This window comes from Leptonychotes weddellii, chromosome 4 (assembly GCF_054177405.1).
Source record: "Leptonychotes weddellii isolate Sample4059 chromosome 4, ASM5417740v2, whole genome shotgun sequence".
In the NCBI taxonomy this organism is placed as follows: domain Eukaryota; kingdom Metazoa; phylum Chordata; class Mammalia; order Carnivora; family Phocidae; genus Leptonychotes; species Leptonychotes weddellii.
Genome location: NC_138372.1, coordinates 111152899 through 111175333, shown reverse-complemented (window position 1 = coordinate 111175333; position 22435 = coordinate 111152899). Strand labels below are relative to the sequence as shown.

Sequence of the window (22435 nt, the reverse complement as noted above, 5' to 3'; positions counted from 1 at the left end):
TCCATGGTCTGTAGGTGGAGTGACCACTACTTGGAGGTGAGCGGACAGGGAGCACAGAGCAGGTGTCATCCACCTTCTAGCCTCTCGTGCTTAGCACAGGGCTAGTGTAAATTGGGCCATCAATAAATGTTTCGTTGAACAAACTAATTTGGTATTAATGTGTTTCCTCTTTAGCCATCAGTCTAACATTGAGCAGTTATATCGAAACTGGTCTGTCTGTGCTGAGTCATGTGGTCAGCGACATCTGGGTTCCTGTTATGTGCAGAGAGCACTGCACTGGATGTAATAAAGGTATTAAAAATTACAAAACCCTGGTCTCTGTTCTCAAAATGTTTGGGTGACAAAACAATGTGTGAAAAGCATTCTATAATATGGCAGTTTCTGTGCAAAATACTGGGGTGTGGTTTAGGAGAATGATTTAGTTTGGTGAATGATGAAAATGACACCATTTCTAGTAATTCTTGAATTTTTTAAACATCCATGACTGGTAAAATCATCTAGCCTTCAAATTTGATTCTAATATACATTCTCCACATCTTCACCAACACTTGTTGATGATAGTCAATCTGACAGGTATGAAGTGATACTGTGGTTTCAATTTGATGACAGTGAGCATCATTTCATGTACCTCTTGGCCATCTGTATGTCGTCTTTGGAAAAATATCCAAGTCCTCTGCCCATTTTTTAAATCAGGTTGTTTTTTTGATACAAGTTGTGTAAGTTCTTCATACATTTTGGATATTAACCCCTTATCAGATGTATGATGTGCAAGTATCATCTCCCACTAAGTGGGTTGCCTTTTCATTTTGTTGATGGGTTTCCTTTGCTGTGCAGAACTTGTAAGTTTGATATGATCCTGCTTGTTATTTTAGCTTTTATTGCCCTTGCCTGAGGAGAGTGGTCCAAAAACCTATTTCTAAGACCAGTGTCAAAGACCTTACTGCCTACCGTTTCTTCTAGGAGGTTATGGTTTTAGGTCTCATATTCAAGTCTTTAATCCATTTGAATTTATTTTTGTATACAGTATAAGATAGTGATCCAGTTTTCCCGATACCATTTATTGAGATATTGTACATCCTTGGCTCCTTTGTCATAGATTAATTGAGCATATATGCCTGGATTCATTCCTGGGCTCTTTATTCTGTTCCATTAATCTATACGTGTGTTTTTATGCCAGTATCATACTGTTTTAATTACTAGAATTTTATAATAAGTTTTGAAATCAGCACAGTGCCTCCAGCTTTCTTGTTTCTCAAGATTGCTTTGGCTATTGGAGGGTCTTTTGTGATTCCATACAAATCTTAGGATGATTTGTTCTAGTTCTGTAAAAAAAAAAAAAAAAAAAAAATGCAGTTGGTATTTTGTTAGGGATTGCATTGAATCTATAGATTGCTTTGGGTAGTGTGAGCGTTTTAACAATATCAGTTCTTCCACGAGCATGGTATTTGTCATCTTCAGTTTCTTTCATCAGTGTCTTATAGTTTTCACAGCATAGGTGTCACTTCCTTAAATTTATTCCCCGGTATTTTCTTCTTTTTGATGCAATTATAGATGGGATTATTTTCTCAACTTTTTTCCCTAATAGCTCCTTATTAGTGTATAGAACTACAACTGATTTCTACATGTTAATTTTGTATAAGGTTTTTTTTTTTTTTAAGACTTATTTAGCGGGGAGGGACAGAAGGAGAGGGAGAGAATCTCAAGCAGGCTTCCCGCTGAGTGTGGAGCCTGATGCGGGGCTCAGTCCCACAAACCTGAGATCGTGATCTGAGCTGAAATCAAGAGTTGGATGCTTAACCAACTGAGCCACCCAGGCGCCCCTGTCTACAACTTCTTAACTGAATTCATTTATAGTTATGATAGTGTTTTGTGGAGCCTTTAGGGTTTTTTATGTATAGTATGTCAACTGCAAATAGTGAGTTTTACTACTTTTCCTATTTGGATGCCTTTTCTTTTTCTTTCCTAATTGCTTTAGCTACACTTCCCAATACTATGTTGAATAAAAGTGGTGAGAGTGGGCATCCCTGTCTTAATCTTAGGGGGAAAGCTTTCAACCTTTCAACATTGAAGATGAGGTTATCTGTGGGTTTGTCATACGTGGCCTTTATTATGTTCAGATATGTTCCTTCTACGCCCACTTTGTTTTTATCATAAATGGATATCAAATTTTGTCACGTTTTTTTTCTGCATCTGTTGAGATAATCATATAATTTTTATCATTTTATTAATGTGGTATGTCACACTGATTTGCAGGTATCAAACCATCCTTGCATCCCTGGAATAAATCCCATTTGATCGTGGTGTATGACCCTTTTAACATGCTAAATTCTGTTTGCTAATACTTTGTTGACGATTTTTGCATCTATGTGCATTGGGGATATTGACCTGTAATTTTCTCTTTGTATGGTTTGTCTTTCAGTATCAGGGCAATGCTGGCCCCTGTCGTCTTTATTATTTCCTTCCTTCTGCTAACTTTGGATATAAAGTTAGGTTGTTTATTTGGGATTTTTTTCTTGAGGTAGGCTGCTTTTGCCATGAACTTCCCCCTTGTGAACTGCTTTTTGCTGCATTCTATGGCTTTTGTAAAGTTGTTTCAGTTTTGTCTCAAAGTGTTTTTTTCTCTTTGATTTCTTCGACTTATTGTTTAATAACATGTTTTTTAGTCTTCATGTGTTTTGTGTTTTTACCACTTCTTGTAACTGATTTCTTTCTAGTTTCATACTGTTGTGGTCAGAAAAGAGATGCTGAATATTTCAATCTTCTTGAATTTATTGAAACTTGTTTTGTGGCCTAATGTGATCTCTCCTGGAGAATGTTCTGTGTACACTTGAAAAGAATCTGTGTTCTGTAGCTTGGAGGAATGGAATGTTTTGTATGTATCAAGTCCATCTGGTCTAATATGTCATTTAAGGCCAATGTTTCCTTATTCTCTCTCTGGATGATCTATCCATTGAAGTACGCAGGGTATTAAATGGCTCCTACTATTAAAGTATTACTGTCACTTTCTTTTATGTCTGTATATGTTAATATTTTGCTTTATGTATTTACATGCTCCTATGTTGGCTGCATAGATATTTACAAATGTTAGATCCTCTTCTTGGATCAACCCCTTTATCATTGTGTAATGCCCTTGTCTTTTGTTACAGTCTTGGTCTATTTTGTTTTTTTAAAGATTTTATTTATTTGAGAGAGCAGGCATGAATAGGGGGATGAGCAGAGGAGAGGGACAAGCTGACTCCGTGCTGAGCATGGAGCCCAATGCAGGGCTCCATCTCAGGACCCCAAGATCATGACCAGAGTCAAAATCAAGAGTCAAACACTTAAACTGAGCCACCCACATGCGCCCAGTCTTTGTCTGTTTTATGTGATATGTGTATTGTTACACCAGCTTTCTTACTGTTTCTATTTGCATGGAGTAACTTTCTTCATCCCTTCACTTCCAATAGATGCATCTTTAGAACTCAAATGAGTCTCTTGTAAGGCAGCATATAGAATCCATTCAGCCACCCTACCCCCTCCCTATGTGTTTTGATTGAAGCATTGAGTTCATTTTTTTCCCCAAATCAAATGCAACATTTATTAATAATATATTAGCTACATTTTTTGCTAACAGTCAATGGGTCAAATGAACAAACTGATAACAAGTGAACCTCATTTTAGTCAAAAATCTAATGCACTCCCAGTGAAGGCCGACATTGTTTTGGAAAATACCGTGTGTTTGGAGGATAGAGTATCCTCCATGCTTTTCATCTTTCAAAACTACTTCCTAACGGAATTTAAGAGATTCTGGGATGCAACTTCTAGACACCAGAGAAATTAGCATTCTTACTGTTTTAGGTTTTAAGTTCATGGCATTTAACGTAATTATTGATGAATAATATGTACTTATTGCCTTGTTCATTGTTTCTGGTTTTGTAGTTCTGTTCCTTTCTTCTCTTGGTCTCTTCCCTTTTGGTTTGACCATTTTCTGTTATGTTTGGGTTCCTTTCTCTTTTTTGTGCGTCTGGCGTAGGTTTGGTTTGTGGTTACCATGAAGTTTCTATATCTTGACCTATATACATACTAGTCTATTTTAAGATGATAATTAATTTCAAACACATCTGAAAAGCACTAATTTTTACTCCCTACCCCCACATCTTATGTTTTTGACATCTGACATTTTTGTGTATCCCTTAAATTACTGTTTATTGTAGTTACAGTTGATTTTACTAGTTTTGTTCATACTAACTTTTTAGGTATCTGCTTCACTGCCTTTACTATATATTTCCTTTATCAATGACTTTTTCCTTTCATATATTATTTCCAGTTACGGACTTTTCCACTTAAAGAAGATGGTTAAAATTTCTTGTAAGGCTGGTTTAATGGTGATGCACCTTATGCTTTTACTTGTCTGGGAAACTATCTTTAATTCTGAATGTTACCCTTGCAGGATAAAGTATTCATAGTTTTAAGTTTTTCCCTTTCGGCATTTCAAGTATATCCAGCCACTCCTTTCTGCCAGCCCAATATCTGCTGGAAAATCAACTGATAGTCTTATGGGGGTTTCCCATCTATGTGACTTTCCTTTTCTCTTGCTGCCTTTAAGATTTTCTCTTTACCTTTTGCCATTTTAATTATAATACATCTTGGTGTGGCTCTCGTTGCAGGCTGTTTCCTGGATATCTGTTTCCCTTACCCAGATTATCAATCAATGTTTTCAGCTATTGGTTCTTCAAATAAATTAGCTTCCTTTCTCTCTTCTCCTTCTGGGACCCCTTATAATGTGCATGTTAGTACACTCTGTGTCCTCCCAGTGGTTCCTTAACCGAGCCTCACTTCATTTTTCTTCCCCGTTTGGCTTGGATTCTTTACTCCTCCAGACTGCTGATCCTTTCTTTTGCATCCTCTAATCTGCTGTTAATTCCACCTAGTGTATTTTTCATTTGTTCATCTCTAATTGATTCTATTTTCTCTCCTTTTGCTGAAGTTCTCCCTGAGTTAATCCACTCTTCTCTCAAGGCTAATGAATGTATTTATGGTCATTACTTTGAACTCTTTACAGGTAGCATGCTTATATCTCCATTTAGTTTAGTTCTTTTTCTGAGGTTTTGTCCTATTCTTTTGTTTGCAACATATTCTTCTTGTTTGCCTGTCTTTCTTTTGTTTCTGTAAAATAGGCAACAGCTACCTCTCCCAGTCTTGAAGGAGTGGCCCTGTGAAGGAATGCCCCATGTAGACTGCGGGTGCCTGACAGCTTTGGATGGTGAGCTGAAATGGGAGCAGGCATAGGCCAGGGGTATCCTATGCACACTATGCTAGGGCCACCTTTGGAGGGGAATGGTTAGAGCTGGTGGGGGCCTGAGGCTCACTGGGGTGGCCCCACCAGGCTGGCTAGAGTGCCTGGACTCTGCTCCAGTCTGCACTATCAAGATGGAGGGGGAACATAGTTCCACCTGAGTCCCAGCAGTTTCTCCACCATTCGTCTGACACTGCGGTTAGTAAAGGGATCTCCTTCACTTAATGCCCCTTAAACCAGTTTTTCTGCTGTGCCCCAGGGTGGACAAGTCTGCATACAGGCTCCTCCAGGCTATCCATCCTTATGTAGTTTGCTGCATTGGTGGTGGGGTTCCTGTCATTACTGTTTCTCGCCTGCCTTTCTCTGTGTGGTCCCTCTCTCTTTTGTTGTACAGAAGCTGTTCAGTCAGCCCTCAGTTCTTCAAGAGTTCTTCAAGAGCAATTGCTTTATATGTAGATTTGAGTTTAGCAGCTCCCTAACACCTCTATCCTGGACTACCTCCCAAAAGTTTACTTCTGTCTGCCCGATTTTATCCCCCAGAGAAAACTATTAACTTTGGAGAAGTTGTTACCTCATGTTCTCTTCTTCACCAATGAGACACAGACTCAGGAATTTAATATATCAAGAAAACAGGATTCTTGTACAGAAGGGCCCAGGACTGTTCTGCTCCATCCCAAGCCTGTGCAGGCAGTATACAGGATGACACTTAGCAGAAATCCGTCTACTGGAAACTACAGTGACCTAATATAAAATCATGTAAGTAGTAATTAGAATGCATTCAAACTTGTTATTTAATCCTCAAACAAACAATTGGTTGAGCTGAGCATTATTCCCATTTTGAAAACAGTATGACTTGTATAACTCCCAAGTCCGGTGCTCTCTGACCCCTAGTCAGTACGTATATATAGTAAGTCTCTGGACTAGTCTGATCGTAGGAGACAAAACATACTAGTTAACTTTCTGAGCCTCAGCTATAAAATGTAAAGTTTAACTATTTTTATCATCTTTCACTTCAGGCATTGTGTTGAGTGGGAGAAACTGAGACGTGAATAAGTGGCAACAGATTTCCACCTTAAGAATGCAAAAAGGAAATTCTAAAAAATCTGCATGTACGATATAAGAGAATCTTACCCATTAAAAAAATAATATTTAGGCCTGGTCCAAGGAAAACATTTTTTTTGTTTGTTTGTTTTTTTTTAAAGATTTTATTTATTTATTTGAGACAGAATGAGAGCGAGCACATGAGAGTGGGGAGAGGGAGAAGCAGACTCCCCGCCGAGCAGGGAGCCCGATGCGGGACTCGATCCCTGGACTCCAGGATCACGACCCGAGCCGAGGCTCACCTAACCAACTGAGCCACCCAGGCGCCCTCAAGGAAAACATTTTATTTCAAAACAGTAACTTCCTTCAATTGGAGCAGTGGCCAAAATTCAATACTGATACAAATATAAAATCTTAGGAGGTCAAAATATGTAATTCAGGCAAATTTTCTGAATTTTTTTTAAAGGCAGAATTTGTGAAACAATGTAATCAACATATGTAAAATAACAGTTCAAATTTAAGCTGAAAAACATTTGCTAATATTGAGAACATTGCACATATTTTCAATAACTTAAAAGTAAATGTCTACTCTTCCTATCTCCACTTCTTTTTACTAGATTTAAATAAATCCAAATATTTTCTCACGGTAGGAGATTCTGGCATTAACTATAGCTGAGTTTAACAGAAATAGAACCATAAAGATTTATCAAGCACTCAAAAATGATCACTTACAGCAATTCCTCAGAAGCCCTCAAAGAGAAAGGCTGTTCTCCACTTTCTAATAGCACCTAAAGTTTGCTGCATAATGTAATTCAAAAGAACAGCACTCTGACCAATGATAAACTTACAGAAATTCTTTCGCCTATTCAAGGTTTCATTATAAAGCTACTATATTTGACCAATATTAAAAATCTTAAAACTCCATTATACTGCCCTTTCCATTATTATTAACTTAGCAACAAGTCATCTTTATGATGCCATTTACTCAACTGGAAAAAAGATGGTACATTCTTTGTTTTCACCTGTTTTAGATTTAATTCAACAATTTGATTTCTCATTATATGAAAACTACGTTTTCTTTCTCAGCACTGGACAGCACTAAAGTGAAAGCTTTCATAATCTTTCACTTCCCTTTAAACAAAAGCATTATGGAATTTTCAGCAGTGAACATTATCTGGTTCCTACTTGAACCCCATCTCCAAAGAAATGAGAGAATCTAAGGTCCTATTCAAGGCAAAAAGGTTCCAATCCTAAATATTTCACTCCAACAACCTGTGTTCCATCATTGAGTAGTAAAATGATCAGTGACAACTAATGATGTAACAGTACCCTCAACTGACATCATTATTAAATTTTACATACTATTTTATATGCAAATATATGCATATAAAATATTTGCACAGATAAATTAGTGTTAATTAAAAACTCATCTACAAATGTCCTTTCTTCTGAAATCTATATAATTGTTTAAGACTAGAAACCTAAAACATCCTGACTATACATTAAAAACACATGTTATATCTGAACTTCAGAACTAATCTCATTTAAAAAAAAACAAACCCACAAACTTAGAGTGCTTTTGTTATTGCTGAATCTAATTAGACTTAAAGGAGACCACTGAATACTAAATTCAGGTATTTACTAAATAGTGTTGCTTTCTACTCATCAAACAGCCCTAACAAACCAACAACTGGAACAATGATAGTTTTTCTCTGCTGTCTATTAGGAAGTTGAAACATTTTCAATTAAAGCCTTCATTTTTCCTGTAGACTTCAACATGTGTGGCCCAAACTAGAAAAGAAACAAAAAGTATAAATAAAGATACAGGTTCAGGTAACAGTAATGATACATTCCCCTCCTAATCATGGATCAAAGGTCTGGGTAGGTTCTGCATGAAAAACCAAGCAGCTAGATAATATTAAAACCTTCATGAACTGAACATGACACATTAACAGAATGAAAGGTAAAGAGGTAACCAAATTACTTCTTAGAAAACTATAATCATCTTAGCAAGACCATAAGCTTTAGTCCAATTTTACTTCTCTGAGTAAAAGAATGAAGTACAAGGTTTCCTTTTTTCAATGTCTAAGGAGTTTCAAAGATGCTAGAATTTCTAAGATACCTGCCTCTCTGGAATGGATAAGCACATATTCCACATGACAGTAAAGGGAATGTATAAATTAATATCTGAGTTTCCCTGAAATCTGCTCAATCTCTCTGACATGAAACCCATCCTGTAAGGCCCAGGTCAAATCTCACCCTCTTCAGACAACTTTCACAGGACACCCTAAGGGAAAATGATCTTTACTTTGAATTCTCTATCACAACATACATACTGTCCTAAGATATAAATTTTATTATAATGAATTTCGCTTCATTTTGCTTACATATAAATAAAGCACAGCATGGAAAAATTTAACACTGGAGATGCTAAGTAGTGAAACCAGGAGTTGGCTTTTGGTTCCTTTTTTATGCTCTTCTATAAATCTATTTGCGGGGATGGGCTAAATCCCGTAGCACATCCTTCTCAATCTTGCCGAGGCCACAGCTATATGTCACAAAATACAGGTGCTCAGCAATGGAGTAAATGTCGTACAAGGGAAGAAGTGTGACCTAATACTCACCAACACTGTTTCTGAGGTGGCCTCTGATGCAGGTTTTGGAATTCCTTTTTCAACTTCACCTTGACTATCGCTTCGATATCGATAAGCAAATTTCTTTTTCAGAGCCTCTGCTATGAGGGCAGCAGGATCAGTAGCATCCACTGGCTTGGGCTTTATATCCTGTTCTGACCTTAAGGAAGTGAACAGAAACCAAGGGGACATTTCAATATGCTGGCATCCCTCAGAGAAGTACGTTGTGTGCCTTTACATGCTTGATGGCACGTCTCTAGCATGTTACTGACAAACACCGAGAGAAGTGAGATAGAAACCCTAGATTTAAGGCTCAATAAAGAAACACAAAGATACTCAATTCAACTCCCGAGCACGGATTATGCTCTCCTTCAGGGCAATTACAGTTCCATTCTCCCAAAGCCTAGTGATGACCATAGCAGGCATACAACACAGCTTTAAACGACTGGACAATAACAAAGACTTTACATAAAAGAACTTTAAATGCAATGGGGGAAAGGCGCCTGGGTGGCTCAGTCGGTTAAGCGACTGCCTTCGGCTCACGTCATGATCCTGGAGTCCCAGGATCGAGTCCCGGGATCAAGTCCCACATCGGGCTCCCTGCTCAGCAGGGAGTCTGCTTCTCCCTCTGACCCTCTCCCCTCTCATGCTGTTTCTCACTCTCTCTCTCTCTCTAATAAATAAATAAATAAAATCTTAAAAAAAAAAACAACAAAAAAAAGCAATGGGGGAAAAACTAAAAAGTAACCTGGAGATGTTTGCTAATTTCTTAGTTATATTCGGAGACACTGGGCCTTTTTTTAAACTAAAAACTAGAATTATTCATGGTAATCAGGTTATAAAAGAAAGTTCTCAAGAAGTCTAGTACTTCTGTTTTACAAGACGTAACAAATAAAGGAAGTGTGAGAGAAGGTAAACGTATCCTCACCTTTTTACTGACCGAAGTTTTACACTGTTCATATCTTTAAGGATCTCTAGCATATTTGGCATATCGGGTTTCTTTGGACTGCTCTTAACGGGAGTCTTCCCAGACCAGGTTTTTTTCTCTCTTCGCTCTTTTATCAGGTCAACAGCTGATGATACGCTTTGGTGGAGCCCTGATGGGGGAAGGGGTGGGGGAGGCGGGGGCGGTGGTGGGACAGAGGATGGTGGTGTAGTAACAGATGTGGTAGGATCTAAGTTACCTACAGAAATAAGGAAAAATCAATTTAATCTTGATGGTAACAGGCAAATAAAATACTTTTAACAGCAAAATTGTGTTAAGGACTTTTGTATACCTGAAATCAATATGCTTAAAAAAAATCTAATCTAATCCCAAACTCTCCAGATGGAAAAGTTCCATTTAACAGGGGTGTTTTTGTGATCTCAAGCGTTCCAGTCTGACCGCTGCATACTCTGTAACTACTTTTAGATAAAATATAAAAGTGCACTGTATAAACATCTTCAATATACAGTTTGACAATTCAGTACTATATTTGAAAAAAACTATATACATATTACATATAAGACTTACTGAGTATTAAAAGTTTTAAGACTTATTATTCAACAAATTTCTGAAAGAAGAAAAAGTGTTACTTTTCAAAACAGTAAGGTAAGAGTTAAAGTGGTTACAAAATAAGGATGTAAAAATTCATCTTTATGCATAACTAGAGGACAGAGCTGTCCACTGGTTGAATTGTATTGATTAGGGGGAGCTCAATGCAAAATTTACTCCTCAAGGGATTTCGAGTGTAAATAGAACATCTAAAATAACATAAATCTCCAAACTGCCTCACTATTTACAGCAGTTTTCATAGTCTGCCAGAAGAGGGAGGTAAAGCAAAAGAGAAATGCAATTTAAAAGTTAAAAGCAGGACTTCTGGTTTTAAAAAAGTTACATGCAAATTTCATTTAAGTAACCAGTTACTTCTCAAGCACTCAGTGCCCCAGAGTGCATTCGCCCTCTGTCCATCTTGGCAGTACACAGGCTGGATGAGGTTTCCATGTTGGATTACATTAAACTCCAGGAGCACAAGTGGCTCAGAGGCAGTAACTGTCCTTATACTTTAACTTTTAGAGATGGCTAATTCTGAGTCTAGCCAGGACTCAGGAACACCACTAGGAAAAACAACTACTATTTGCCAACAGGTTAATGGGCTAGGATTTCAAGGCTATGGTTTCTTCAAAGTAGTAATACACACAAATAAAAGCCAACAGTATTAGACCAGGAGTCACAGGACCTGAATTCAGTTTCTACTCCGGTCAAGAGGAAGACAAATGACTATTAAGTAGCTACTATGTGCTAAAGACATTGTATATAATTTCCACATTTACTACAACAACCCCACAATATAGGTACTCTTAGCCCATTTTAGAGCAGGAGAGGGAGGGAGAAAGGCCAAGGACTTGCCTTAGGACATGCAGGTAAGTAAAGAGCACTCAACCCTGTCAAGGCTGTTTTGAAATTACTTCACGGCTGAGAAAATTGGTACCATTATCACAAAGTTTCCCAGTGCATTCACACGAGCAGCAATTCAACTGTACGAATTTCAGTATTTTTCTAAACTTCTCCTCTCTCATAGCATCATTGCATCAAAATTGTTCAAAACCAACAAAAACCACTTAAACTTGACCGGGTCCAGGACTGAACCGTGGAGATGACTGACCTTTGGTTTTCCAACAACCCCATGGCTGTTACTTGCTAATACATTTTAAAATTAGTGGCCTTCTCCTAATTTCCAGTTCACTGGTTAAAACAAATGTAGGATTTACAGACCTGCAATGAGATTTTGCTGTTCTTGCAGGGTCACAATTTTGGCAATCTGAGCTCTGAGAGCAGCAAGTTCATTTTCAAGGGCACAGATCTTCTGCAGGGCTTCCTCATTTGCTAGTGCTCTCTTCTGTTGAGGATTTTCTGGAGACAGGTTTGGTAAGGAAAACTGCCTGCTTGGTGGCTTCTCCAAGAAAGGAAGGTCATCCTGAAGGGGTTGCCTTGATCTGCCCTCTGTCCTGCAAGAAAGAAAGGACAGCTATATCACAGGGTTTGTAAGAAAATACAAAAATCATCATTATCAATTAATCAGAACATGGTATCTGAGAGATACTTTTCAGACTGACCTTACATAAATCCCCTCCTGTAAGTTTCAAAACAACAAAGTACTCATCAACCTGATGTAGACACATACCAAGCCAGGTTTCTTATTGCCATCATTCTTCTTAATCTCTATATAATATGCACAAACCCACACTGTCAGGAGGCATCATAGATTCCAACAATGTTTTTGCTAATTCATGTTTTGAATGGGTTTGAGCTAAGGTGAAGAAACTGTAATGCTCTTAAAAATGGTAAACTAATTACCGGTTACATTTGACAACAAAAATCAAATGAGTAATACAATAGCCTTTTGCTGGGATCTTGGCTTCTGCATTTCAAAGTCAGTGTTTTCCACATTTGATAGAATACAACAAATTTCAAGACGTAGTGTAACAGTATGTCCCAAATACAGCACAAGAAACTGAAAAGGAGGGACAAGAATCAACTGAAACCATGCAGTAACTACATACACAGTCTCATTTTCACTTGGGTTTAAAGAAGTTTTTTAATATGCACTGCTCCACTGTTCCAAATATGTCTTTTGAGGCTGAGAATAAAATTCAGATTTCTTTTCAACCATCAATTTATAAATATGCTTAGCTGTTTCCTCCTATTTTCTACAATTAGGTTTTCTGGGCCTTTAAGGCCTTTGTTCTTCCAACTTTATTGAGGTAAAACTGACAGTTGGATTTATTTAAGGTGTATAGCATGATGATCTGAGTACACATTTTGAAATAATCACCACAATCAAGTTAATGAACATATCCTGGTTTCCCTCACAGTTTCATGTGGTCATGTGACTGAGTTCTGGCTAACAAGATGTAGGCAGATGTTGATAGGCGAGGACTCCATGAGTCCTTTCACCTATAGCTCCACCCCATTCCTTCCTCCTGAGTCTTTGAGTAAAAGGTGATGACTGGACTTGAGAGTCCCAGCCAGCCAACGGCTAACCTGGACGTAGAAGCCAATGCTCAGGTTGGCAGAGAGCCTGTCTGAGTCCCTGTGGACACTGTAGGGCCACTGTGAGCTTCAGACTATCTACTCTGGATGTTTTTGATTTGAGAGAAATAAACTTCCATCTGTAGAAGCCGCCATTATTTGGGGCTTCTCTTGTTACATGTACTCAAACCTAATCCTAACTATTATAAAACCACCATTAAATTCTATTTTAATTTTCCTTTAACTGGATATTGGTATTTTATTTTTGCTTGAGAACTGTTCTAATTCTTCATTCTACCTTGTGTTCTAAATGAAGGAATTCTTGGACCTTTAGCTTTTGGTATTCATGGAATTCAGATGTTTTTCATATCTAATTTTGCTTATGCTCTGTTAATTTAACATACATACATGGAAGATGCGTGTAAACTTTTTACCTGTAATATTGTTAAACAAAAATATTTGGAGAATAAATGTCCCAGTTATTCCTTAGCCTTAGCTTAGCTAGCAAGAAACTTTAAAAATACTAACTTTATTAATTTTATTTAATTTAGAGTATCTGTGGGATAGAGAAACAGGTTTGGCTTACAAAGCTTTAATTACCACTCCCTTTCTTACCTCCACACTGGGAAGAAACAGGTGATGAAATTTCTTTAAAAGCATGTGAAGACTAAACAATGGTAAAAACTTCTCTAAGGAACAGTACCTATATTCTGATTACATACATTAATATGTTCTTTGAAAGATTACATGTTATATAAGTTACAGATTAGATGCATGTGCTCTAATAACCTGCAATAAAGAAAGTAATTTTAATAAGACATTGACATTGACAAGAGAAAGCATGCATGTACTTTGCTTTAATAAAATGAACCCCAAAGAAGAATATTTTCATATCTGGGGATGGAAGTGAGAATGATGGTCTGTTTTCCTATTATGTATGCGCACAGAAATTTCTTGAAGTCTGTATTGTAACAGCAAATAAATTTTGGATACCAGAATCTTTAGTGTGACTCAACAAAAAATGTTATAATACTGCTTATTCAAGAATTAATGGTCATTTTATTTTTTATTTAAGTAATCTCTATATCCAACAGGGGGCGCGAACTCATGACCCCAAGTTCAAGAGTTACATGCTCTTCCAACTGAGCTGGCCAAGTGCCCCCTTGTGGTCACTTTAGTAGAGAATATTTTCCCACCTAAAATTCTACACATCTCAGGATCCAAAAGTATTAAATGATTATAAGTTTGTCTTAAAATGTTACCATTCAAGTAAGCCAAAGTTCAAATCCCATGAACATTTACGCTTCAATATCCAGAACTGGAACAAGATAATATGACAATTTGGATTAAGAGATCAACTTAACTATAAATCATGCTTGAACAGATTACTTTAAAATACCTTCTTGCCAAAATGAACTGAGAGAGAATTAATGAATATTGAACAGCAACTGCAATTTTAAAAAAAGAAGTTATTGCATCTCCCCATAACTCCTACAGATCAATTTTTCCACTTTGATTTTCTACTGAAAATTATGGACAAAGCACTCACTATTGTTAATCTTGAAAACCAGTGTGCCGGGATAAGAGGAAAAAAGTCTAGTCCTTAAAAAAAAGTAATTTAAGTAACAGTGTCAGATCATCTGTATTTTGTATCTATCCTATTTTTACAAATTTGATGATACAGATTCTACATTTCCTTATGTGAAATACTGTTAATGGTTATGAGTCCAAACAAAGTAATTATAGGAAATGTGGAACTTTCAATGTGGATTTTTAGAAGCTGAAAAAGGAAAATAATCCTGAAATGATTATGTCTTCTCAAAGCCATAGAAAGATTTGGCATTTATAGGAACAAGAACCAAAACAACAACAACAACAAAACCCAAAAAGTTGCTCTGCAATATTCTTGTGTATGTAAAATATTTAGATGTTATGAAATTCTCAGATATGTCCCTTCCTTTAAAAATGCACACATCCTTTTCCCACAGACACGTTCTATAAGACATCTGACAAATCATTCTCAGAACCGATGTGTTCTGCCATCCTTCAGAGGGCTAATAAAAGCTAGTATGCAGAGGCAGAATTAATCCAAATGAAGAAAAGTGATCTTTTCTAAAATTTATATATATAATTCTGAGAACTTTTAAAGAAACAAAGCAAATATAAAACAAAAACAACAAAAAGAAGGATCAAGTATGGATGTCCCAAAAGCAGAAGACAAATCATGATCATCTCTTAAAAAACATTTTCTGCATCCCAACTTCTGCAGGCGAGATTTCTACCTTTTTTGTTTGAGTTTGGCTCCAAAATGCCTTACGACAGGCTCCTGTTCAGAGTGGCATTGCACAAGAATTTTCTAGCTCTTATTTCTTCAATGATACTATCAAGGGCAGCCACTTTTGAAGTACAACTGAGATAAATATGAAGGGCTTTTTAAGCTCCACTAACCATTTCAAAGAAAATTCTAAATTAATATAATGCACCTCTGAAGTCCTTTCTTTCTCCTTATCACACAGTTAATGAAAACGTGAAATTTGAGATCATTTAAATTAGCCCATTGCCCTATGAAAGACGGTATTCCCGGTATGATTTTTACTAATTCTCCCTCATCTTTTTAGTTTACAGAATGGCCCAGAAAGGTATAAAAATACACTCTGTCAATAGGATCCAGGGAGCTTGGAAAAAAATTCAGTTCCCTGAAAACAATTCAGTTCCCTGAAAACATGAAGTTGGGTAGAAAACTAAGTCTTTTCAAAGTGAGCAAGTAGTTGAATAAAGACAACTGGACTGGGAAATTTTTTTGACAGGCAAGTAATCCATTAAAGGATTTATAGTGGGGAGTAGGCAGGACTTTTGTAAGGCTACAGACCCACGTGACAACTGCATTGTTTCAGACTCTGTTCCTGTTTTGGCATTTTAAAAGCTGGACCTTCCTAAAAGTGATTATTTAATGAGAATAACATTAAATCCATGTATTTAATGTAGTACTTAACGGCAGTATTTTATTGATGTACATTATCAATGTCTAGTGTCAAATAATTAAGATTAAAATATGAATGAGTAACAACTGCTTTTTGCTGCACTATGAGTAGGAAACAGTCTTGCTCTAATCCACTGAGTTTCCTGGTCTACCCTCACACCTGTGGAGCTGTGTCAAACTAGCCTGCTTGCATGCTGAGTCATCTCCTTTGGAATCTTGTCAATGTCCTCCTCTATGAGGTCGGTGTTCCTCCCCAACACTCCTTAAACAGAGCATTCCATTCTATACTTATATTCAAATTCGAAAAATTAAACTGGGTATCTTTAGTCAAAGTCCTCAGTCTCACTTTGCTATCCTTATATCGCAGATTTTCATAAATATGTTCATCTTAGTCAATAGATTACAAACATTCTGGTAAGCAAAGGGGCTACCTTTAATAGTTTCACGTCTTATGAACCTATAAATTTGCATTTTATACATACTCATTTTGATAGGTATGTGGCACTCAGAATTAAGAATAAGATACAATTAGAGTAAAATAAAATGAACTGGAATTGACCTTGAACTTGAAATAGTCCAATATTCCTTCTACTCCAAAGCTATCAAATACTTGATGACAATGTCTATGTTGTCTACTAAGAAGCCACAGAGATTATAGTCTTTTATAGTCTTTTAATTTCATAATTAATTAGTTAATTTCATAATGCAAATGCTATGCTGTGTATATATCTAAAGATACACATTTCTCCTTAGACTACTACTATGAAAGAGAACAGAGGGATTCTTAAACAAGATTATCAGTTATATTGATTCTGTCAAAGAATCTCAATGCTCTTATAATTCTTTCCAATTCTGAGGTCATTCTGTTAATTCAAAGGGAAATTAAAATGTATATAGAAGAGAAAAAAAAGAGGCCTTACTCCGTGCATGCTAAATTCTCTCTGTGCTAAGTTCTCTCATGTTATCTTCTAAAATTCTCGTTTTTTTTAAGATTTCATTTATTTGAGAGAGAGCATAAGCAGGGGGACAGGGAGAGGGAGAAACAGGCTCCCCGCTCAGCGGGGAGCCCAGTGCGATGCAGGGCTCGATCCCAGGACCCTGGAATCATGACCTGAGCCAAAGGCAGACACTTAACCAACTGAACCACCCAGGCGCCCCTCAAGATAGGTATTAATTCTTCTAATATAAGCGGAAAAAACTGAAGTTCAGTGCATTTGAAAAAAAAATAATTTGTACAATAACTATGAAGGACTCTTATATATGCTATTTTCCCAGAGACAAAATACTGTGACATTGTAATGGTTATAAAAATGTCATCAACATAAATTTGAAGGGAGAAAGAAGAAACAAATACCACAAATAGCTTTGGCTTTCAAACAAATACAAATATGAGAGGCACAGAAACACTCAAACTGAAATATACAAGTTCTTAAATCTATTCTCATTCATATTGTCTTTAAGATTTAAAAGTTACAAGGGACGCCTGGCTGGCTCAGTCGGTGAAGCATGTGACTCCTGATCCTGGGGTTGTAAGTTCAAGCCCCACACTGGGTGTAGAGATTACTTAAAAATAAAATCTTTAAAAAAAAAAAAAGATTTAAGTTATACTTTTAAAATATTTTTTATTACATAATCTCCATCTACAATTTGTCAAAAATCAATGCAAAGAGCAATATAGCACTATACTGCAAAAGAAAAAGTCTGCCCAATTTTTCTCATCATGTGGGCCATATCACTAACCCTGTAACCATGGCCATGGGCACTTCACTGCCTTATCAACTTCCTCCCTCTAGAGCACCACTCAAATCTAACTGGGTCTCCTCTGTTTCCTTCTTTCTTTCTTCAAGTTCAGATTATCTTTACCTAGAGTACTTCCAGGCACCTTTTCAAAGACCCTTTAGCCAATTATTTTCAACATCACAGACCAAATCCATTATTCAGATCCATTATGCCAATTCAGTTACTATCATCACAATCCCCATTAACAGCTATCCCATGTCATTCTCCGCAAACATGACATTTGTGTTAAAAGTCCTTTAGAGACTTCTCTTTCCAGGAAGATGGAGCAGACTAGTTTTCCCTATTATTCCTCTAACTAAAACTAAAAACCCTGGACATTACACATAAAACAAATGTAAGATGACTGAAAGCTGGGGAGAAGACAGAATGGCTGGGACTTTGGGATCCAAACAAACGACACAGGAGTGAGTTTCCCAAGTTTTTCTTTTGCTTCATATATCCCAGACTGGTTGCTGGAGTAATGGGTAACCCAGAAATGTCAAGGGAGCAACAAAAGCCTGCTCTCCCAGCCAAAGGACCAAGAAAAGGGTAGGCTCCCAAGAGAGAGAACTTATGTAAAAATAACTGCTCTAGGAGCGCCTGGGTAGCTCAGTCAGTTAAGCGTCTGCCTTCAGCTCAGGTCATGATCCCAGGTTCCTGGGATGGAGCCCTGCGTCGGGCTCCCTGCTCAGCGGGAAGACTGCTTCTCCCTCTCCCTCCCGCTCGTGCTCAGTCTCTCTCTCAAATAAATTAATAAAATCTTTAAAAATCATAATAATAATAAAATAACTGCTCCACTCCAAACACCACAGAAAGCCCTGTGGTCCCACCTTTACCATGCAACAAAGGCTAACTCCCATCCTTATTAGGCTGTAAAGAGGTGCCTCATACTCTGCAGGATGCTGTCAGAGAAAGCAGGGAGAAGGAACTTAAGAAGGGCACCCCATCCCTCATGGTATAGTGGAGACAATGTGGGGAGCCAGCAATAATGAGGCACTCACATCTACCTGCTGGGATAGTGTCACAAGAGGCCTTGTGAAGAGCTGGAGCTCCCACCAATACCCTCAGGGGTGAATGGAGGTTTAATGGGAAACCTGGATTTCTACTCCCACCTGGCAGAAATAAGGTAGCACTTACTCTTTCCCTGCCAGAGTGCTATCAGTGAAAAACAGCTAAAAGAAAAGTTTAGATCCAGAGGCTCCTATACCAAAAATATCTAGATTTCAATCAAAAATCACTCCTTATACCAAGAACCCTAAAGAACATAAACTGAATGAAAAAGACAATAGATGCCAACTCTGAGAAGTTAGAGATGTTAAAATTATCTGACATAAAGAAGCTATAATGGGAGCCTGGTGGCTCAGTTAGTTAAGCGGCTGTCTCTGGCTCAGGTCATGATCCTGGAGTCCCAGGACCAGTCCCGCATTGGGCTCCCTGCTCAGTGGGGAGTCTGCTTCTCTCTCTGACCCTCCCCCTTCTCATTCTCTCTCTCTCAAATAAATAAAATCTTAAAAAAAGAAGCTATGATTAAAAAGGTTTCAGTGAGGTATTACCAGCATTCTTGAAATAGTCTAAGCAAAGAAAGAGAAAATATAAAGGAGAACGAAATGAAAATTTTAGAAAATGTAAAATAACTGAAAACACAGTGGACAGGATCAAAAACATAATGGTGAAGACAGAGATAGAACAACAAAAATTATCCAATTTGAAAAGCAAAGAGCAAACAGACTAGGAAAAAAATGAACAGTCTCAGTAACCTGTATGACTATAAAAGATCTAATATTTGGGTTATCAGGGTCCTAGAAGGAGGGGAGAAAGAGGGCCAGGCTGAAAAAGTACTTAAAGAAATAATGGGCAGACAACTTACTTAAAATATTTACAGAAATAATGACAAAAGACATAAACTTGAAAATTCAAGAAACCAAATGAACCTGAAACAGGCTAAACACAAAGAAATAAATGCCAAGAAACATCTTACTCAAACTTCTAAAAACCAAGACAAGAAATTTTTAAAGCAGCTAGAAAGAAAGGGCACCCTACCTATAGAGGAAAAAAACTCTTCGAATGACAGACGATTTCTCATCTGAAACCACGGAGGCCTGAAGAAACTGGCACATTTTTCAAGTGCTAAAAGACAATAACTATGAACTCATAACCTCATATCCAGCAAATATATTCCTCAAAATTGGGGAAATCAAGAAATCTCAAATGAAAGAAAAAAAAAAACTAAAAAATTTTAGAGCAAGCACACCTAACCTAAAAGAATGGCTGAAGGAGTTCTCTAAACAGAAAGCAAGCAGTAAAAGGAGAAACTGCATCAGGCAGAAAGAAAAACACAGCAAAAATGTGAGTAAGTAGACTTATTTTCTCCTCTTTCTAAATTATGTTTTCTAAGTTATGTTTGATGGTTGAAGGAAATATACTGTCTGATGTGATTCTAAATGTCTGCATAGAAAATTTTTAAGAAAATTATAAACAGAGGAGGGTATAGGGACATAAAGGAGAAGATTAACTGGTAAAATGACAATACCAGTAGAATGTTATAAGTTTAGGTATATACAATGTAATACTTAGATCAATCACCAAAAGAACTTTACAAGGAGAGACACTCAAAAACATAGATAAATCACAAAGGGATTCCAAAAAAAATGTTTAAGTACCACACAGAAAAGTAGAAAAAAATAGGAGAAAAAGAGTAGACTTAAACTCTAACGTAACTAAAATTACATAAATGTAAATGGTTTATATATACACCAATTAAAAGACAGACTGGCAGAGTGGATTAAAAAATTATGACCCAACAGTATGCTGTCTACAAGAAACTCACTTCAAATGTAATGACATAGGCAGGGTGAAAGTATACAAATAGAAAAAGAAAACGATCTGGAACAGAGAGGGACATTAAATAATAGTGAAATTAGGGCACCTGGGTGGCTCAGTTGGTTAAGCGACTGCCTTCGGCTCAGGTCATGATCCTGGAGTCCCTGGATCGAGTCCCGCATCGGGCTCCCTGCTCGGCAGGGAACCTGCTTCTCCCTCTGACCCTCCCCCCTCTCATGTGCTCTCTCTCTCTCAAATAAATAAATAAAATCTTTTAAAAAAAAAAAATAATAGTGAAATTATAAGACATAGCATTTCTAATGTGTATGCACCAAACAGACTTCAAAATATAAAAAGCAAAAACTGTGAAAAACAGAAAGGAGAAATACACAAACCCACAAATATAGTTGGATCTCAACACCCCCTTTGCAACAACTGTTAGACAATCAGGAAGGATAGAGAAAAATTCAACAACGGAATCTATTTGACATTTATAGGGTATTCCAGGCACGATACACATTTTTTTCAAGTAACCACAGAATATAAACAAAAATGGCCCATATCTGGGACCATTAAAATAAAAAATTCAACAAATTTAAAAGAATGGAAATATATAGCATGTGTTCTCTGGCCACAACAGAATCAAACTAGAACTAAATAATGGAATAACAGCAAAATTTCTAAACATTTGGAAACTGAACAAACTTCGAAATAATCCATAGGTCAAAGAAGATGTCTCAAGGGGTGCCTGGGTGGCTCAGTCATTAAGCGTCTGCCTTCAGCTCAGGTCACGATCCCAGGGTCCTGGGATCGAGCCCCGTATCGGGCTCCCTGCTCTGCGGGGAAGCCTGCTTCTTCCTCTCCCACTCCCCCTGCTTGTGCTCTCTCTCTCACTGTGTCTCTCTCTGTCAAATAAATAAATAAAATCTTTAAAAAAAAAAAAAAAAGATGTCTCAAGGGAAATTAAAAAAAAAAAAGTACCGTGAGCTGGATTTCTTTAAAAATACAATATATTGAAAGTTCGGTGCAGCTAAAGCAATGTTGAGGGGGAATTTATAGCACTAAAATGGTTTTACAGTAGTCTCCCCTTATCCATGTAAAAATACGTTCCAAGACTCCCATGGAAGCCTGAAACTTTGGAGAATACTGAATGCTATTTATACTATGTTCCTGCCTATACATATATACTTATGATAAAGTTTAATAAAGGTAGACACAGTAAGAGATTAACAATAACTAATAATAAAATAGAACAATTATAACAATCTACTGTAATAAAAGTTACATGAATGTGATCTCTCTGAAAATGTCTTATTGTACTGTACTCACCATTCTTGTGATGACAGATGACAAAATGTCTACATAATGAGATGAAGTGAGGTGAATGCAGAATTATTGTAGAATTAAGCTACTACTGACCTTCTGACAATATGTCAGAGGAGGATCATCTGCTTCTGGACCGCAGTTGACTGTGGGTAACAAATTGTGGAAAGTGAAACTGCAGACAAGGGGGGACTACTGTATTAGAAAAAAGGAAAAAGTCTCAAAATTTAAGCTCCCACTTTAAAAACCTAGAAAAGAGCAAAATAAATTCAAAACAACCAGAAGAAAATAGGAGGAGAAATCAATAAAATTGAAAACAGAAAAACAGAAAAATCAACAAAAAGAGAACTGATTCTTTGAAAAGATTAATAGAATTGACAAGTCAAAAAAAGAGAAGGTACAAATTACTAATATCAGGAATGAAACCGGGGATACAAATACAGACCTTGTAAACATCAACTAGATAAGGTAATGCTACAGATAATTACTACACATACATATGACCACTTAAATGAAATGGACCAATTCCCTGAGAAGCACAAACTACTACATTTCATTCAAAATGAAACTGA

General features: G+C 37.0%; 1 protein-coding gene across 1 annotated transcript in view; it reads right to left on the bottom strand.

The window, feature by feature from the left end:
- Positions 1–6645: 6645 nt before the first annotated feature.
- Positions 6646–22435, bottom strand: part of MTFR1 (mitochondrial fission regulator 1) — a 65054-nt gene continuing 49264 nt past the window's right edge. Inside the window, exons 5-8 of the mRNA XM_006741177.3 lie at positions 11705–11937; positions 9878–10133; positions 8941–9109; positions 6646–8107 (exon numbers count right to left, since the gene is read on the bottom strand). Coding sequence (XP_006741240.1) covers positions 8039–8107; positions 8941–9109; positions 9878–10133; positions 11705–11937 — 727 coding nt within the window. The 3' untranslated portion in view covers positions 6646–8038. The remainder of the gene's footprint in view (positions 8108–8940; positions 9110–9877; positions 10134–11704; positions 11938–22435) is intronic.